General features: G+C 42.2%; 2 protein-coding genes across 2 annotated transcripts in view; one reads left to right on the forward strand and one right to left on the reverse strand.

Moving 5' to 3' along the window:
- Positions 1-14,562, forward strand: part of LOC311126543 (NADH dehydrogenase (ubiquinone) complex I, assembly factor 6-like) — a 308,710-nt gene that overhangs the window by 261,975 nt on the left and 32,173 nt on the right. The window lies entirely within an intron of this gene.
- Positions 120-14,562, reverse strand: part of LOC311109715 (N-acetylglucosamine-1-phosphodiester alpha-N-acetylglucosaminidase-like) — a 29,019-nt gene continuing 14,576 nt past the window's right edge. The window contains exons 9-10 of the mRNA XM_084152687.1: positions 6,170-6,251; positions 120-5,405 (exon numbers count right to left, since the gene is read on the reverse strand). Of these exons, the coding sequence (XP_084008813.1) occupies positions 5,150-5,405; positions 6,170-6,251 (338 nt within the window). The 3' untranslated portion in view covers positions 120-5,149. The remainder of the gene's footprint in view (positions 5,406-6,169; positions 6,252-14,562) is intronic.

The raw sequence follows: 14,562 nt of genomic DNA on the forward strand, positions 1-14,562 counted from the left end.
TGATAACATTTTAAATTACCGTCAGGTGTAAGTAATGTCAATCTGTCTAACATCAAGTAGCTTTTTTTCTGATACCACATCCTATCTTTCTGTCAATAAATTGAGTGCTGTTAACAAAATGTTCATTGTGTCATTTAATGGGCCATCATTGTATAAAAAAACAATACATTCCATTTCACTTGAGGACACCACATCCTTACATAATGTTGTTAATGTTGGTTTCAAAGTGGGCAATATCTGCAAGGGGACACACAGTTCATTGAATACTTGTAGTCATTTCAGCTGTTTAATAATCAATAATGTTAATTTTTTACAGAAAAATACTAATTTGTATTTTCTCTGATATTTAACATGGTGCATTTAAACCATGCATGTGACAGAAAATACATTTACAGAATCTTCTCAGAGTAGTCCATTTAAAGTGCTTCCAAGGGGACAGCTATTCCTTGTGGGAGAGGACAGTTCGTAAATAGAGAGAGAGAAAAAATATATATATAAACAAAAGGAAACCTATGTCAAAGGCCATGTGAAAGAGTTTTGGTGTGATGGGAATTTGGGAAAGAAACAAAGCTGTGTATTCAAGCTGTGGGGTAAAGAGACAAGGCTGTGAAAGCACAGGGGCATGCATACATTCACTGCAAAGTTAAGGGAGGTCTCATTTATCCTATTTAAGTGTGGTAGGCTACAGGCGATTTCATTCATTCTGTGGCTGGATTGACACTTTCTGTCCATTGAAAGGCAGAGGATGACATTTCCATCCCTCAACAACTATTATGACAAGTCAAATCACTAGGAAAGATTAATATGGAACTACTCAAGTAAACTGGTGAAATAGGTTCAACACGTTTGTTTTTTAGTCCCTTTAAAATGGACAAAAATATCCAATGTAAGACAAAGACGCACATAGCCTGCAGTATGTTTGACACCCATGATAACCTGCGATAGGATCGATGATTAGGTGAAACGTGGAATTTGTCTGGTTCTGTTTGATTAACATTGACCCAGGGTGTGACAGTTCACAGGAAAACAAGTGGAGTTTAACCAATACAAGGAAGACTTGTGGGAGGGCAAACTTCCCTGCCAGTCTACCTTAAAAGACAAAACACATACACACTCAAGCGAAGGCACACACAGAAATTCAATATTTACAACGACTGCTTCAGTTATTGTTTTGAAGTACATTCACGAACACTCTAGGTAATGTGGGAAAGGTATATCATGAATGGAGTTAAGCGGGAGTAAGAACATGATAGCACAACTTAGAGAGAGGACATTAAAGGAGAGGAAAAGAGGTTGACAGGGAACAAGCAGAATAAGGAGCAAAGAGATGCAGGGAGGGAGAGTGACATCCCTCTTAAGAATTGCATCAGCTGAACCGGACAGAGAAGAGGGCGGGGCAGACATGGGTGAGTCAGCAAGTGATTGGGTGGGCCATCCAGTCAGTCACTCCCATGGAAAATAACCTTGTTGACTGTTGAGCACCAACATGTAATGGGTGCATGAGATTATAAAAACAAAACAAAGGGAGTTAATTACAGTTGTGGAGGCAGCCTACATACTAGGCTACTTCCTTTGTCCACCAAAATAAACCACTGGTGAATGAGGTGTATGAATTAAGTCCTAAATAGTACCAACCTAGCCAAGAGAAGATTTTGATACTGATTTTTTTTGCTTTATTGGTGAAAAAGAACCTCTAAAACCCAGCAGTGACATGCCAATCACCTTAACCTGCATTTTGTTGTTCTCAATTCTTGACATTTGCAACAATGGAATATAGGTTAATAGCAAGAAGTTACAAGTAAACATATGTGAGTTGTCATTCACAGCGATGACAGTAAAGGAAGCACAAGCATGAGAAACCTTTACACCAGTTTCAGTTCATTGACTTTAGTTTGTGATTAACACTATACATGACTCAAGTGCATTAAATACATTCCTTGACAAATATTAACACATTATCAAACTTAAAAATATTGCAGTAGCAATTCCTGACCATTATTGGATGGGAACCAAACATAATTATGTCCTTGCCTGAGTAAAACAAAGAGGAAGTCTAATTATGAACAAATAGTCTGATATTAAATCAACCCCCAATCATTTGGCATTATCCTAGGTGCACTTCCTGTTTATGTAAAGGAGCTCCCTTTTCATGCTTCGTTCATGCTTCTTCTGGCTGGCTGAAATCTAGAGGGCCCTCAAAAGTCATACACTACAAAGCACAGCTAGCATACACACAATGCGCCTTTCAAAATAAATACAAACCGAACAAAACAGATTCACAGATCCTCACAACCTTACTCAATGTACCTTCAGATTGAAAAACCCCCAGATATTGTTCATTATCAAAGATGAAAATATGAGTCCAATTAAAATACTATGTGGCTTTTCACATTTACAGACCGCGTGGGGATCAGTGTCAAGAGTCATCTCCACAGTAGGGCTAGCCTCAGCGAGCTGCCAGAACAGGATAATTTACCACTGTGACCCAGTGTGAAACCCAATTTAAAGGACCACGCACACCACACCGAATGTTGATCTGCAGGTCGTTCGGCACAGTGTGTTTTAGGGACCACCCATAGGTGGACGTCTGACTGACAACATTTTTGCACGATTCTACATGTAGAATCGGTTTACAAATTACTGCCAGCACTCTGTTCAGAGGTGCTAAGTACTCTTAGCCAGCAAACGCTACCGGTGTACTGCAGTTTGGCTTGGACTCTGGCTAGGGCTGGTTTGCTAACCCACGCAAACAACAACAGCAACCCATGCTGGGCTACAACTGAACAATAAACATTTAAATACTTTTTTATAATATGCCAAGACTATTACAGCAAAAGGGTGCCAAAAAGAAAGACATTCAAGCAAAAGGCCAATTAATTGCAAGCATACAGTATGTAATAATAATAATAATAATAATAATAATTTGGTGGGTGCTTATATTTTTCCTATTAATACGCAAGTGTGAATTGGAAATGTGTTTTTTGCATATCCTAATTCTCCCCAAGACACCCTCGGAGAGTGGGGTCACAGCCAGGGTGACCCTGGAGCATTTAGGGTTAAGTGCCTTGCTCAAGGGCACAGACAGATTTTTTACCTTGATGGCTCGTAGATTTGAACTAGCGACCTTTCAGTTACTGGCCCAACGCTTCAACCGTTAGCCTACCTGCCGCCTATATGTTCCAGGGTAGTGAGGCCGGGTACCTCTTGTTGGCCAGCTAGCTCATAGAAGCAGCATAGTAAGATTTCTACAAATTACCAAACAATCATACAAAACCAGTCTCGCAACTCTCTTCAACAGGCAAATGTATTGAAACAAACATCTACTCAAGCGATCACCTTCATTTGCATTTTGCCTGAAGTTCACTAGTGAGAATGCAAAGGAAATCCCTCCATTTTCTTCACCAGTTCAAGGAAGTGAGAGTCAAGATAGGTAACTAAACAAACACAACAGCATCGCTAGCACACAGTGAGTCATTATCATGGTATAAAGTCCTTTCACTGTTTTTGAGCGCGAATCATTAGCCGTCTGTGGGACAACCCAACTCCATAACAGCCTTCATATAGACCACAATCTGGTAATCTGTATGTTAAATACACATGTAAGAACACCAACATAAACACACATTTCCCATCAAGTCTTCTCCCACAGCCTTGTAATATAACAACCCCTGGAATGTCTCAAAGTGAATCCTATCCTTATGTACATACTATTTGTTTTATTAAAGTTGAACACCGTCCCGCTTTACATCCCCACTCTCCCAACATAATTACACCATTCCCTTACACACACCCCCCCATGATCATATACTACCCCAATAGTCTCATCGTCCCTCTAACAAACTCATCTTTCTACCTCACCAAGCCGCCACACAAATCTCATAACATGGAAAAGAGATGGAACATGGAGTCTAGCAAGGTGCAAAGGTCATCAAAGATTTCCTTGTCTCTGTGAGAAGCATCAACTAAAAAATTAAGTAGCATGAGCTTTCTGTTAAATAATTGAGATTGGGATCAAGGAGCGGTCAACAAACTTCATCTCTGTCAGACAAAGAAAAGAAAAAAAACTTACTCAGGTCCTGTCAAACTAGTTTGGGTACATGCTTATTTCTGCATTCAAAACCCCTACTGCTGCTGCCTTAGACAATTTTGGCTAAACCAGAAGCACACTTGGCACCCAGACAACATTGAAACATGATTTCAACAGTTTGTCTGAACGGTTACAAAAATACGTGCTTCTATTTGTGCTTCACAGGGCTGGTGGAAACTGATGTGCTGAAAACATGACTTCACAGACAGAAATAAAATAGTTTGGAAATCATAAAAACAATCCCAGTGAACGAGAGTATATTTACATTGAATAATTTGATAAAGTGGACTCCATAAACACAATGTTCAGCGGGTTCGGGCGTTGGGGATTTCCTGGCTAGGGTTCAAAGTTCTTACCTTGTTTGCTCCCATGGCAACAGGTGGAGAAATCCATCCCACCCGTTTGCTGTTTGTGGAACAGGATTGCAAACATAAGGGTGGCTGACAAAAGGACCAAAATCCTCTTCTCTGTTTATGTCCCCTTAAAATACCTATTGTCATAGGGAAACACACATCCTCATTTGTAAATAAACTGTCTCTCACTCATTTGTAAATAAATCAGTCACGATCAAATATGTTGGCATATTGTTTCTTCTTTGTCACTTAGAAAAATATAGAGTGGAGGACATTAAAAGAGAGTAATTTACTATAAAAACAAGTACAAAGGGTGAAAGAGAAGTTATTTTCTTCCTCCTTTTGCTTCTATGCCTCTTTCTTTTCAGTCTGTTTTTCTCTTTCTTTACATCCACTCTGGATAACGAGATGGTGGCTGATGAGCCGGAGGGAAATACAAATAGGGGATAGAGTGTGAAACATCCGAGGGCCTCTTCATCTCTCCCTCCCTCTTTTGGATCCATCTCTCTGCTCTGCACTCCCTCCAGCTCTGCACTCTTTATGCCCTTCTCACTCTGTATCCCTGGCTCCATCTCTTCCTCTCCTTCTTTGATTGCATCCCATTCTCTAAACCTTCCTCCCCTCCTCTTTACAGTACGTTAGAGAGCACTCCTCCAGACACAGTCCTAACAGGGTAGGCTCACTCCCACCCGTCCCCCATCACCCTCCCTCAGCGCGGACCCGGCCACAGTTCATCCTGGGAGTCTGAGTCCTCCATCTCGAAAGCTTCTTTACTGGGTTGCGACCCTTCCCCTCTGACCCCTGAACCGCACGTACCACCATTGATCTCAGTTAGTGGCATGTAGGAGTAGTCCTCACGGCCAGTGTGGTGAGCCACGGACCCCCAACACATTTTCATCAGGTGACCCACCACGCTGGCCAACAGCAGAGAGGTCAACAGGCCAGTGATGATGAGCCAGCTCTGCCTGAGGAGAGATGGAGGGATGAGAACAGGGGAGATGGGAAATGGAAGACGGCGGGTGCTAAGCATTGGAAGTGAATGAGGTGTATTTGCGGTGTGTAGAGCGCTTGGAAAGTGTACATATCCAATCCAAATCCAACCCACTTTTATTATCAGAAGAGGATTCATTGATATTGGTACGGCCCCAAAAAGGAACATTTGTAGGACGATGAGTAAAGACGGGAGGAGGAATTTAAGTGCGAAAAGGGAGAGAAAGATGAGGCGAAGAAGAAATAAACCAACTCCAACCTCCCACTCCATCTGTGGAGAAAAACCCTCCACAGAGCACTTGGCTGAAACCATAACAACTCAAAACAATCCCTCACTAGCATGTGAAAGGTAAGGGGGCTAATAAATGCATATGGCCCCTGCAGTCTGTGTGCGACTTGTTTACGAGTATGGAGGCGTCAAGCCTGCTAAATACAGGTCTGGGTCACTTTTTGTCCATGCAAATAATAGAACATCACCAAACATATCAGTGGACATACTGTTATGTTAACACCATCGAGGCGTGACATTACATATGATTAAGTGATGATGAATTTCTCTGTCAGAGCCAAGCTGTGAAAAATAGCAAGGCTGTGTTTTGCACCATGTTCATCTGCATTAATTTACAATAGGAGAGCAATGGAGGGATAGTGGCTGTGCATGCGAGGAGGGCGGTTAGATTGATTTGTAGGTGGTTAAGAGCAGGGAGGGGGTTCAGTTGATATGACCTTTGGCACTTACTCAGAGAGATAAGGCTTGGATTTGTGTGCCTCCTCCTCCTCTCTCCATGTTGCAAACATCTGATTGGCCAGACAATGGCCAGCTGTGGAAACAACAAAGTGTAAACAGCAATTACAGAAACCAGTCTCCATGTCTACAGTTTCCTCCTCACACACCACTACGATGCTCACACTATCACATCAACTACAGATGGTCGCTTCAGCTTCCTATTTTGGATGCACTAGTTGTGACTCACTCAGCTTAATGAAGAACAGACAAAATGACTAAAACGCAAATGCATTTGGGATGTTTTTTAAACATCCACAAAAAACAAAAACAAAAAACAGGCATCAAAGTAAAACAAAGGTGATTTGTTTTTTCTCAAAAATGGCCTCAAGCAAATACAGTGCCTTCAGAAAGTATTCACACCACTTGACTTTTTACACATTTTGTTGTGTTACAGCCTGAATTTAAAATTGATTACATTTAGATTGTGTGTAGGCCAGTGAAAATACCCCAAAATGTCAAAGTGGAATTATGTTTTTTGAAATTGTTACAAATTCATTAAAAATTTAAAGCTGAAATGTCTGGAGTCAATAACTATTCAAAGCCTTTGTTAGGGCAAGCTTAAATAAGTTCAGGAGTAAACATTTGCTTAACAAGTCACATAATAAGTTGCATGGACTCACTCTCTGTGCAATAATAGTGTTTAACATGATTTTTGAATGACTACCTCATCTCTGTACCCCACACATACAATTATCTGTAAGGTCCCTCAGTTGAGCAGTGAATTTCAAAAACGTATTTAACCACAAAGACCGGAGAGGTTTACCAATGCCTCGCAAAGAAGGGCACCTATTGGTAGATGGCAAAAAAAGGTCATCAAAGATGTATACACTGAATATCCCTTTGAGGATGGTGTAGTTATTAATTACACTTTGGATGGTGTATCAATACACCCAGTCACTACAAATATACAGGTGTCCTTCCTAACTAAGTTACCGGAGAGGAAGGAAACCGCTCAAGGATTTCACCATGAGGCCAATGGTGATTTAAAAACAGTTACAGAGTTTAATGGCTGTGATAGGAGAAAACTGAGGATGGATCAACAACATTGTAGTTACTCCACAATATTAACCTAATTGACAGAGTGAAAAGAAGGAAGCCTGTACAGAAAATATTCCAAAACATGCATACTTTTTGCAACAAGGCACTAAAGTAATACTGCAAAGAATGTGGCAAAGAAAGCAATTAACTTTTTGTATTAAATACAAAGTGTTATGTTTGGGGCAAATCCAATACAACACATTACTGAGTACCACTCTCCATTTTCAAGCATAGTGGTAGCTGCATCATGTTATGAGTATGCTTGTAATAGTTAAGGACTGGGGGAGTTTTCCAGGATAAAAAAGAAACTGAATGGAACTTAGCACAGGCAAAATCCTAGAGGAAAACCTGGTTCAGTCTGCTTTCCACCAGACACTGGAAGATGAATTCTCCTTTCAGCAGGACAATAACCTAAAGCACAAGGAAAATTATACACTGGAGTTCTTACCAAGAAGACAGTAAATGTTCCTGAGTGGCCAAGTTACAGTTTTTGACTTAAATCTACTTGAAAGTATATGGCAAGACCTGAAAATTATTGTCTAGCAATGATCAACAACCAATTTGACAGAGCTTAAATACTTTTGAAATTAATAAAAAAATGTTGTACAATCCAGGTGTGGAAAGCTAAGAGAGTAACCCAGAAAGACTCACAGCTGTAATCACTGCCAAAGATGCTTCTACAAAGTATTGACTCAGGGGTGTGAATACTTATGTCAATTAGATATTTCTGTATTTACATTTTTAATACATTTGCAGAAATGTCTAAAAACTTTGCCATTATAGGGTATTGTGTGTAATTTTTTAAAAATTAAATCCTGTTTGAATTCAGGCAGTAACAACAAAATGTAAACTAAGTCAAGGGGTATGAATACTTTCTGAAGGCACTGTACAATTACATACTAGTGTAAATACAAGGAACATTGCAAACAAGCTATTAACAAATGAAACTTGACATATTACATAAGTAGAGGACTGGGGAGTTATTAAGGTTACTCTAGTTTGTGACATACATCACAACATGACTTGACTAAGCCCCACTACCCCACTCCGCTTCCCACCTCTCTTTTACAGCGGCCTAATTATTTTAAACTCCTGTGCTGTGAGTGGCAGCCAGGCAGTCAGTAGATGGTGAGGGCCAGTCAGCCCATCATCCTGATAAGGAGCAATGTGCTGGGCTACGCTCAGAGACTGAAAGGGGCGATCAACCTCGGAGGACAGGGGATGAAGGACTGCGGGAGGGGGGTGAGTGAGAACACACTAGAAAGTGAGAGGGAATGAGTCAGTGTAGTGTTGCATTGATATGTTCCAACCCCCACACATAAAAACAACACCGCCAAGATAGAGGAACACACAGAGATAGTGGAACACACAGAGATAACTAAAGTAAAACAAAAAGAGGTGTGCTGAGGAGTGAGATTCCAGTCTGCACGGGCCTGTCATACCTCAGAGTTTAGGAGAGCTCATGAACACATCACTGCTATGCCCTACATACAGACACAATCAGCAGAGTAAGGGAGATACAGACAGAGAGAGACACAGACAGACAGAGAGCGAGTGATTCCCAAACCTTCCATAACAAAGCCATCACCTACAGAGAAATTAACCTGGAGAAGAGTCCCCTAAGCAAGCTGGTCTTGGGGCTCTGTTCACAAACAGACCCCAAAGAGCCCCAGGACAACACAATTAGACCCAACCAAATCATGAGAAAACAAAAATATAAATTATTTCCAATGTGTCAACAAAAAAACAGCGCAAACTAGAATGTTATTTGGCCCTAAACAGAGAGTACACAGTGGCAGAATACCTGACTACTGTAACTGACCCAAAATTAAAATTAAGGAAAGCTTTGACTATGTACAAACTCAGTGAGCATAGCCTTGCTATTGAGAGAGGCCGCCTGGCTCTCAAGAGAAGACAGGCTCTGTGCACAAAGCCCACAAAATGGAGGTGGAAACTTCACTTCCTAACCTCCTGCCAAATATATGACCATATTAGAGACACATATTTCCCTCAGATTACACTGACTCGCAAAGAATTTGAAAACAAATCCAATTTTGATAAACTCCCAAATCTATTGGGTGAAATACCAGTGTGCCATCACAGCAGCAAGATTTATGACATGTTGCCACAAGAAAAGGGCAACCAGTGAAGAACAAACCCATATTTATGTTTATTTATTTTCACTTTTGCACATTAACTATTTGCACATCATTACAACACTGTATATAGCCATTATGACATTTGAAATGTCTCTATTCCTTTGGAACTTTTGTGAGTGTAATGTTGTGTTTATTTTTTATTGTTTATTTCACTTTTTGTTGATCTATGTCACTTGCTTTGGCAATGTAAACATGTGTTTCCCATGCCAATAAAGACCTTTGAATTGAATAGAGAGAGCAAGGACAACAACTGACGAACGAGGGAAGTAAAATGACAGTGAGACAGGAACAAAAGAGGGGGAGGTAATACATGGAAGGGAAATGAGTCTGGGTGTGCTGGGACAGTTGAGATCATCTCAGAGATAAAACCTTCCTGATTTGCACTACAATGAAACCCCCCCCACATATATACATACACACACACATATACAGTGGGGGGAAAAAGTATTTAGTCAGCCACCAATTGTGCAAGTTCTCCCACTTAAAAAGATGAGAGGCCTGTAATTTTCATCATAGGTACACGTCAACTATGACAGACAAAATGAGAAAAGAAATTCCAGAAAATCACATTGTAGGATTTTTAATGAATTTATTTGCAAATTATGGTGGAAAATAAGTATTTGGTCAATAACAAAAGTTTCTCAATACTTTGTTATATACCCTTTGTTGGCAATGACACAGGTCAAACGTTTTCTGTAAGTCTTCACAAGGTTTTCACACACTGTTGCTGGTATTTTGGCCCATTCCTTCATGCAGATCTCCTCTAGAGCAGTGATGTTTTGGGGCTGTCGCTGGGCAACACGGACTTTCAATTCCCTCCAAAGATTTTCTATGGGGTTGAGATCTGGAGACTGGCAAGCCACTCCTGAACCTTGAAATGCTTCTTACGAAGCCACTCCTTCGTTGCCCGGGCGGTGTGTTTGGGATCATTGTCATGCTGAAAGACCCAGCCACGTTTCATCTTCAATGCCCTTGCTGATGGAAGGAGGTTTTCACTCAAAATCTCACGATACATGGCCCCATTCATTCTTTCCTTTACACGGATCAGTCGTCCTTGTCCCTTTGCAGAAAAAATGCCCCAAAGCATGATGTTTCCACCCCCATGCTTCACAGTAGGTATGGTATTCTTTGGATGCAACTCAGCATTCTTTGTCCTCCAAACACGACGAGTTGAGTTTTTACCAAAAAGTTCTATTTTGGTTTCATCTGACATTCTCCCAATCCTCTTCTGGATCATCCAAATGCACTCTAGCAAACTTCAGACGGGCCTGGACATGTACTGGCTTAAGCAAGGGGACACGTCTGGTACTGCAGGATTTGAGTCCCTGGCGGCGTAGTGTGTTACTGATGGTAGGCTTTGTTACTTTGGTCCCAGCTCTCTGCAGGTCATTCACTAGGTCCCCCCGTGTGGTTCTGGGATTTTTGCTCACCGTTCTTGTGATCATTTTGACCCCACGGGGTGAGATCTTGCGTGGAGCCCCAGATCGAGGGAGATTATCAGTGGTCTTGTATGTCTTCCATTTCCTAATAATTGCTCCCACAGTTGATTTCTTCAAACCAAGCTGCTTACCTATTGCAGATTCAGTCTTCCCAGCCTGGTGCAGGTCTACAATTTTGTTTCTGGTCTCCTTTGACAGCTCCTTGGTCTTGGCCATAGTGGAGTTTGGAGTGTGACTGTTTGAGGTTGTGGACAGGTGTCTTTTATACTGATAACAAGTTCAAACAGGTGCCATTAATACGGGTAACGAGTGGAGGACAGAGGAGCCTCTTAAAGAAGAAGTTACAGGTCTGTGAGAGCCAGAAATCTTACTTGTTTGTAGGTGACCAAATACTTATTTTCCACCATCATTTGCAAATAAATTCATTAAAAATCCTACAATGTGATTTTCTGGATTTTTCTTTCTCAATTTGTCTGTCATAGTTGACGTGTACCTATGATGAAAATTACAGGCCTCTCTCATCTTTTTGAGTGGGAGAACTTGCACAATTGGTGGCTGACTAAATACTTTTTTCCCCCACTATATATACACACACACATATATATATATATATATATATATATATATATATATATATATATATATATATATATATATATATATATATATATACATATACACACACACACACACACACACACACACACACACATACATATATATACACTGCTCAAAAGAATAAAGGGAACACTAAAATAACACATCCTAGATCTGAATGAATGAAATAATCTTAAGTACTTTTTTCTTTACATAGTTGAATGTGCAAAAATCACACAAAAAGTATCAATGGAAATCAAATTGATCAACCCATGCAGGTCTGGATTTGGAGTCACCCTCAAAATTAAAGTGGAAAACCACACTACAGGCTGATCCAACTTTGATGTAATGTCCTTAAAACAAGTCAAAATGAGGCTCAGTAGTGTGTGTGGCCTCCATGTGCCTGTATGACCTCCCTACAACGCCTGGGCATGCTCCTGATGAGGTGCCGGATGGTCTCCTGAGGGATCTCCTCTCAGACCTGGACTAAAGCATCCGCCAACTCCTGGACAGTCTGTGGTGCAACGTGGCGTTGGTGGATGGAGCGAGACATGATGTCCCAGATGTGCTCAATTGGATTCAGGTCTGGGGAACGGGCGGGCCAGTCCATAGCATCAATGCCTTCCTCTTGCAGGAACTGCTGACACACTCCAGCCATATGAGGTCTAGCACTGTCTTGCATTAGGAGGAACCCAGGGCCAACCGCACCAGCATATGGTCTCACAAGGGGTCTGAGGATCTCATCTCGGTACCTAATGGCAGTCAGGCAACCTCTGGCGAGCACATGGAGGGCTGTGCGGCCCCCCAAAGAAATGCCACCCCACACCATGACTGACCCACTGCCAAACCGGTCATGCTGGAGGATGTTGCAGGCAGCAGAACGTTCTCCACGGCATCTCCAGACTCTGTCACGTCTGTCACGTGCTCAGTGTGAACCTGCTTTCATCTGTGAAGAGCACAGGGCGCCAATGGCGAATTTGCCAATCTTGGTGTTCCCTGGCAAATGCCAAACGTCCTGCACGGTGTTAGGCTGTAAGCACAACCCCCACCTGTGGACGTCGGGCCCTCATACCACCCTCACGGAGTCTGTTTCTGACCGTTTGAGCAGACACATGCATTTTTGTGACCTGCTGGAGGTCATTTTGCAGGGCTCTGGCAGTGCTCCTCCTGCTCCTCCTTGCACAAAGGTGGAGGTAGCAGTCCTGCTGCTGGGTTGTTGCCCTCCTACGGCCTCCTCCACATCTCCTGATGTACTGGCCTGTCTCCTGGTAGCGCCTCCATGCTCTGGACACTACGCTGACAGACACAGCAAACCTTTTTGCCACAGCTCACATTGATGTGCCATCCTGGACGAGCTGCACTACCTGAGCCACTTGTGTGGGTTGTAGACTCAGTCTCATGCTACCACTAGAGTGAAAGCACCGCCAGCATTCAAAAGTGACCAAAACATCAGCCAGGAAGCATAGGAACTGAGAAGTGGTCTGTGGTCACCACCTGCAGAACCACTTCTTTATTGGGGGTGTCTTGCTAATTGCCTATCATTTCCACCTGTTGTCTATTCCATTTGCACAACAGCATGTGAAATGTATTGTCAATCAGTGTTGCTTCCTAAGTGGACAGTTTGATTTCACAGAAGTGTGATTGACTTGGAGTTACATTGTGCTGTTTAAGTGTTCCCTTTATTTTTTTGAGCAGTATATATATATATATATATATATATATACACATACACACATACAGTGGGGAGAACAAGTATTTGATACACTGCCGATTTTGCAGGTTTTCCTACTTACAAAGCATGTAGAGGTCTGTAATTTTTATCATATGTACACTTCAACTGTGAGAGATGGAATCTAAAACAAAAATCCAGAAAATCACATTGTATGATTTTTAAGTAATTAATTTGCATTTTATTGCATGACATAAGTATTTAATACATCAGAAAAGCAGAACTTAATATTTGGTACAGAAACCTTTGTTTGCAATTACAGAGATCATATGTTTCCTGTAGGTCTTGACCAGGTTTGCACACACTGCAGCAGGGATTTTGGCCCACTCCTCCATACAGACCTTCTCCAGATCCTTCAGGTTTCGGGGCTGTCGCTGGGCAATACGGACTTTCAGCTCCCTCCAAAGATTTTCTATTGGGTTCAGGTCTGGAGACTGGCTAGGCCACTCCAGGACCTTGAGATGCTTCTTACGGAGCCACTCCTTAGTTGCCCTGGCTGTGTGTTTCGGGTCGTTGTCATGCTGGAAGACCCAGCCACGACCCATCTTCAATGCTCTTACTGAGGGAAGGAGGTTGTTGGCCAAGATCTCGCGATACATGGCCCCATCCATCCTCCCCTCAATACGGTGCAGTCGTCCTGTCCCCTTTGCAGAAAAGCATCCCCAAAGAATGATGTTTCCACCTCCATGCTTCACGGTTGGGATGGTGTTCTTGGGTTGTACTCATCCTTCTTCTTCCTCCAAACATGGCGAGTGGAGTTTAGACCAAAAAGCTCTATTTTTGTCTCATCAGACCACATGACCTTCTCCCATTCCTCCTCTGGATCATCCAGATGGTCATTGGCAAACTTCAGACAGGCCTGGACATGCGCTGGCTTGAGCAGGGGGACCTTGCGTGCGCTGCAGGATTTTAATCCATGACGGCGTAGTGTGTTACTAATGGTTTTCTTTGAGACTGTGGTCCCAGCTCTCTTCAGGTCATTGACCAGGTCCTGCCGTGTAGTTCTGGGCTGATCCCTCACCGTTCTCATGATCATTGATGCCCCACGAGGTGAGATCTTGCATGGAGCCCCAGACCGAGGGTGATTGACCGTCATCTTCTTCCATTTTCTAATAATTGCGCCAGCAGTTGTTGCCTTCTCACCAAGCTGCTTGCCTATTGTCCTGTAGCCCATCCCAGCCTTGTGCAGGTCTACAATTTTATCCCTGATGTCCTTACACAGCTCTCTGGTCTTGGCCATTGTGGAGAGGTTGGAGTCTGTTTGATTGAGTGTGTGGAGAGGTGTCTTTTATACAGGTAACGAGTTCAAACAGGTGCAGTTAATACAGGTAATGAGTGGAGAACAAGGGGGCTTCTTAAAGAAAAACTAACAGGTCTGTGAGA

This window comes from Coregonus lavaretus, assembly GCF_964263955.1.
Source record: "Coregonus lavaretus genome assembly, chromosome: 3".
Lineage (NCBI taxonomy): Eukaryota > Metazoa > Chordata > Actinopteri > Salmoniformes > Salmonidae > Coregonus > Coregonus lavaretus.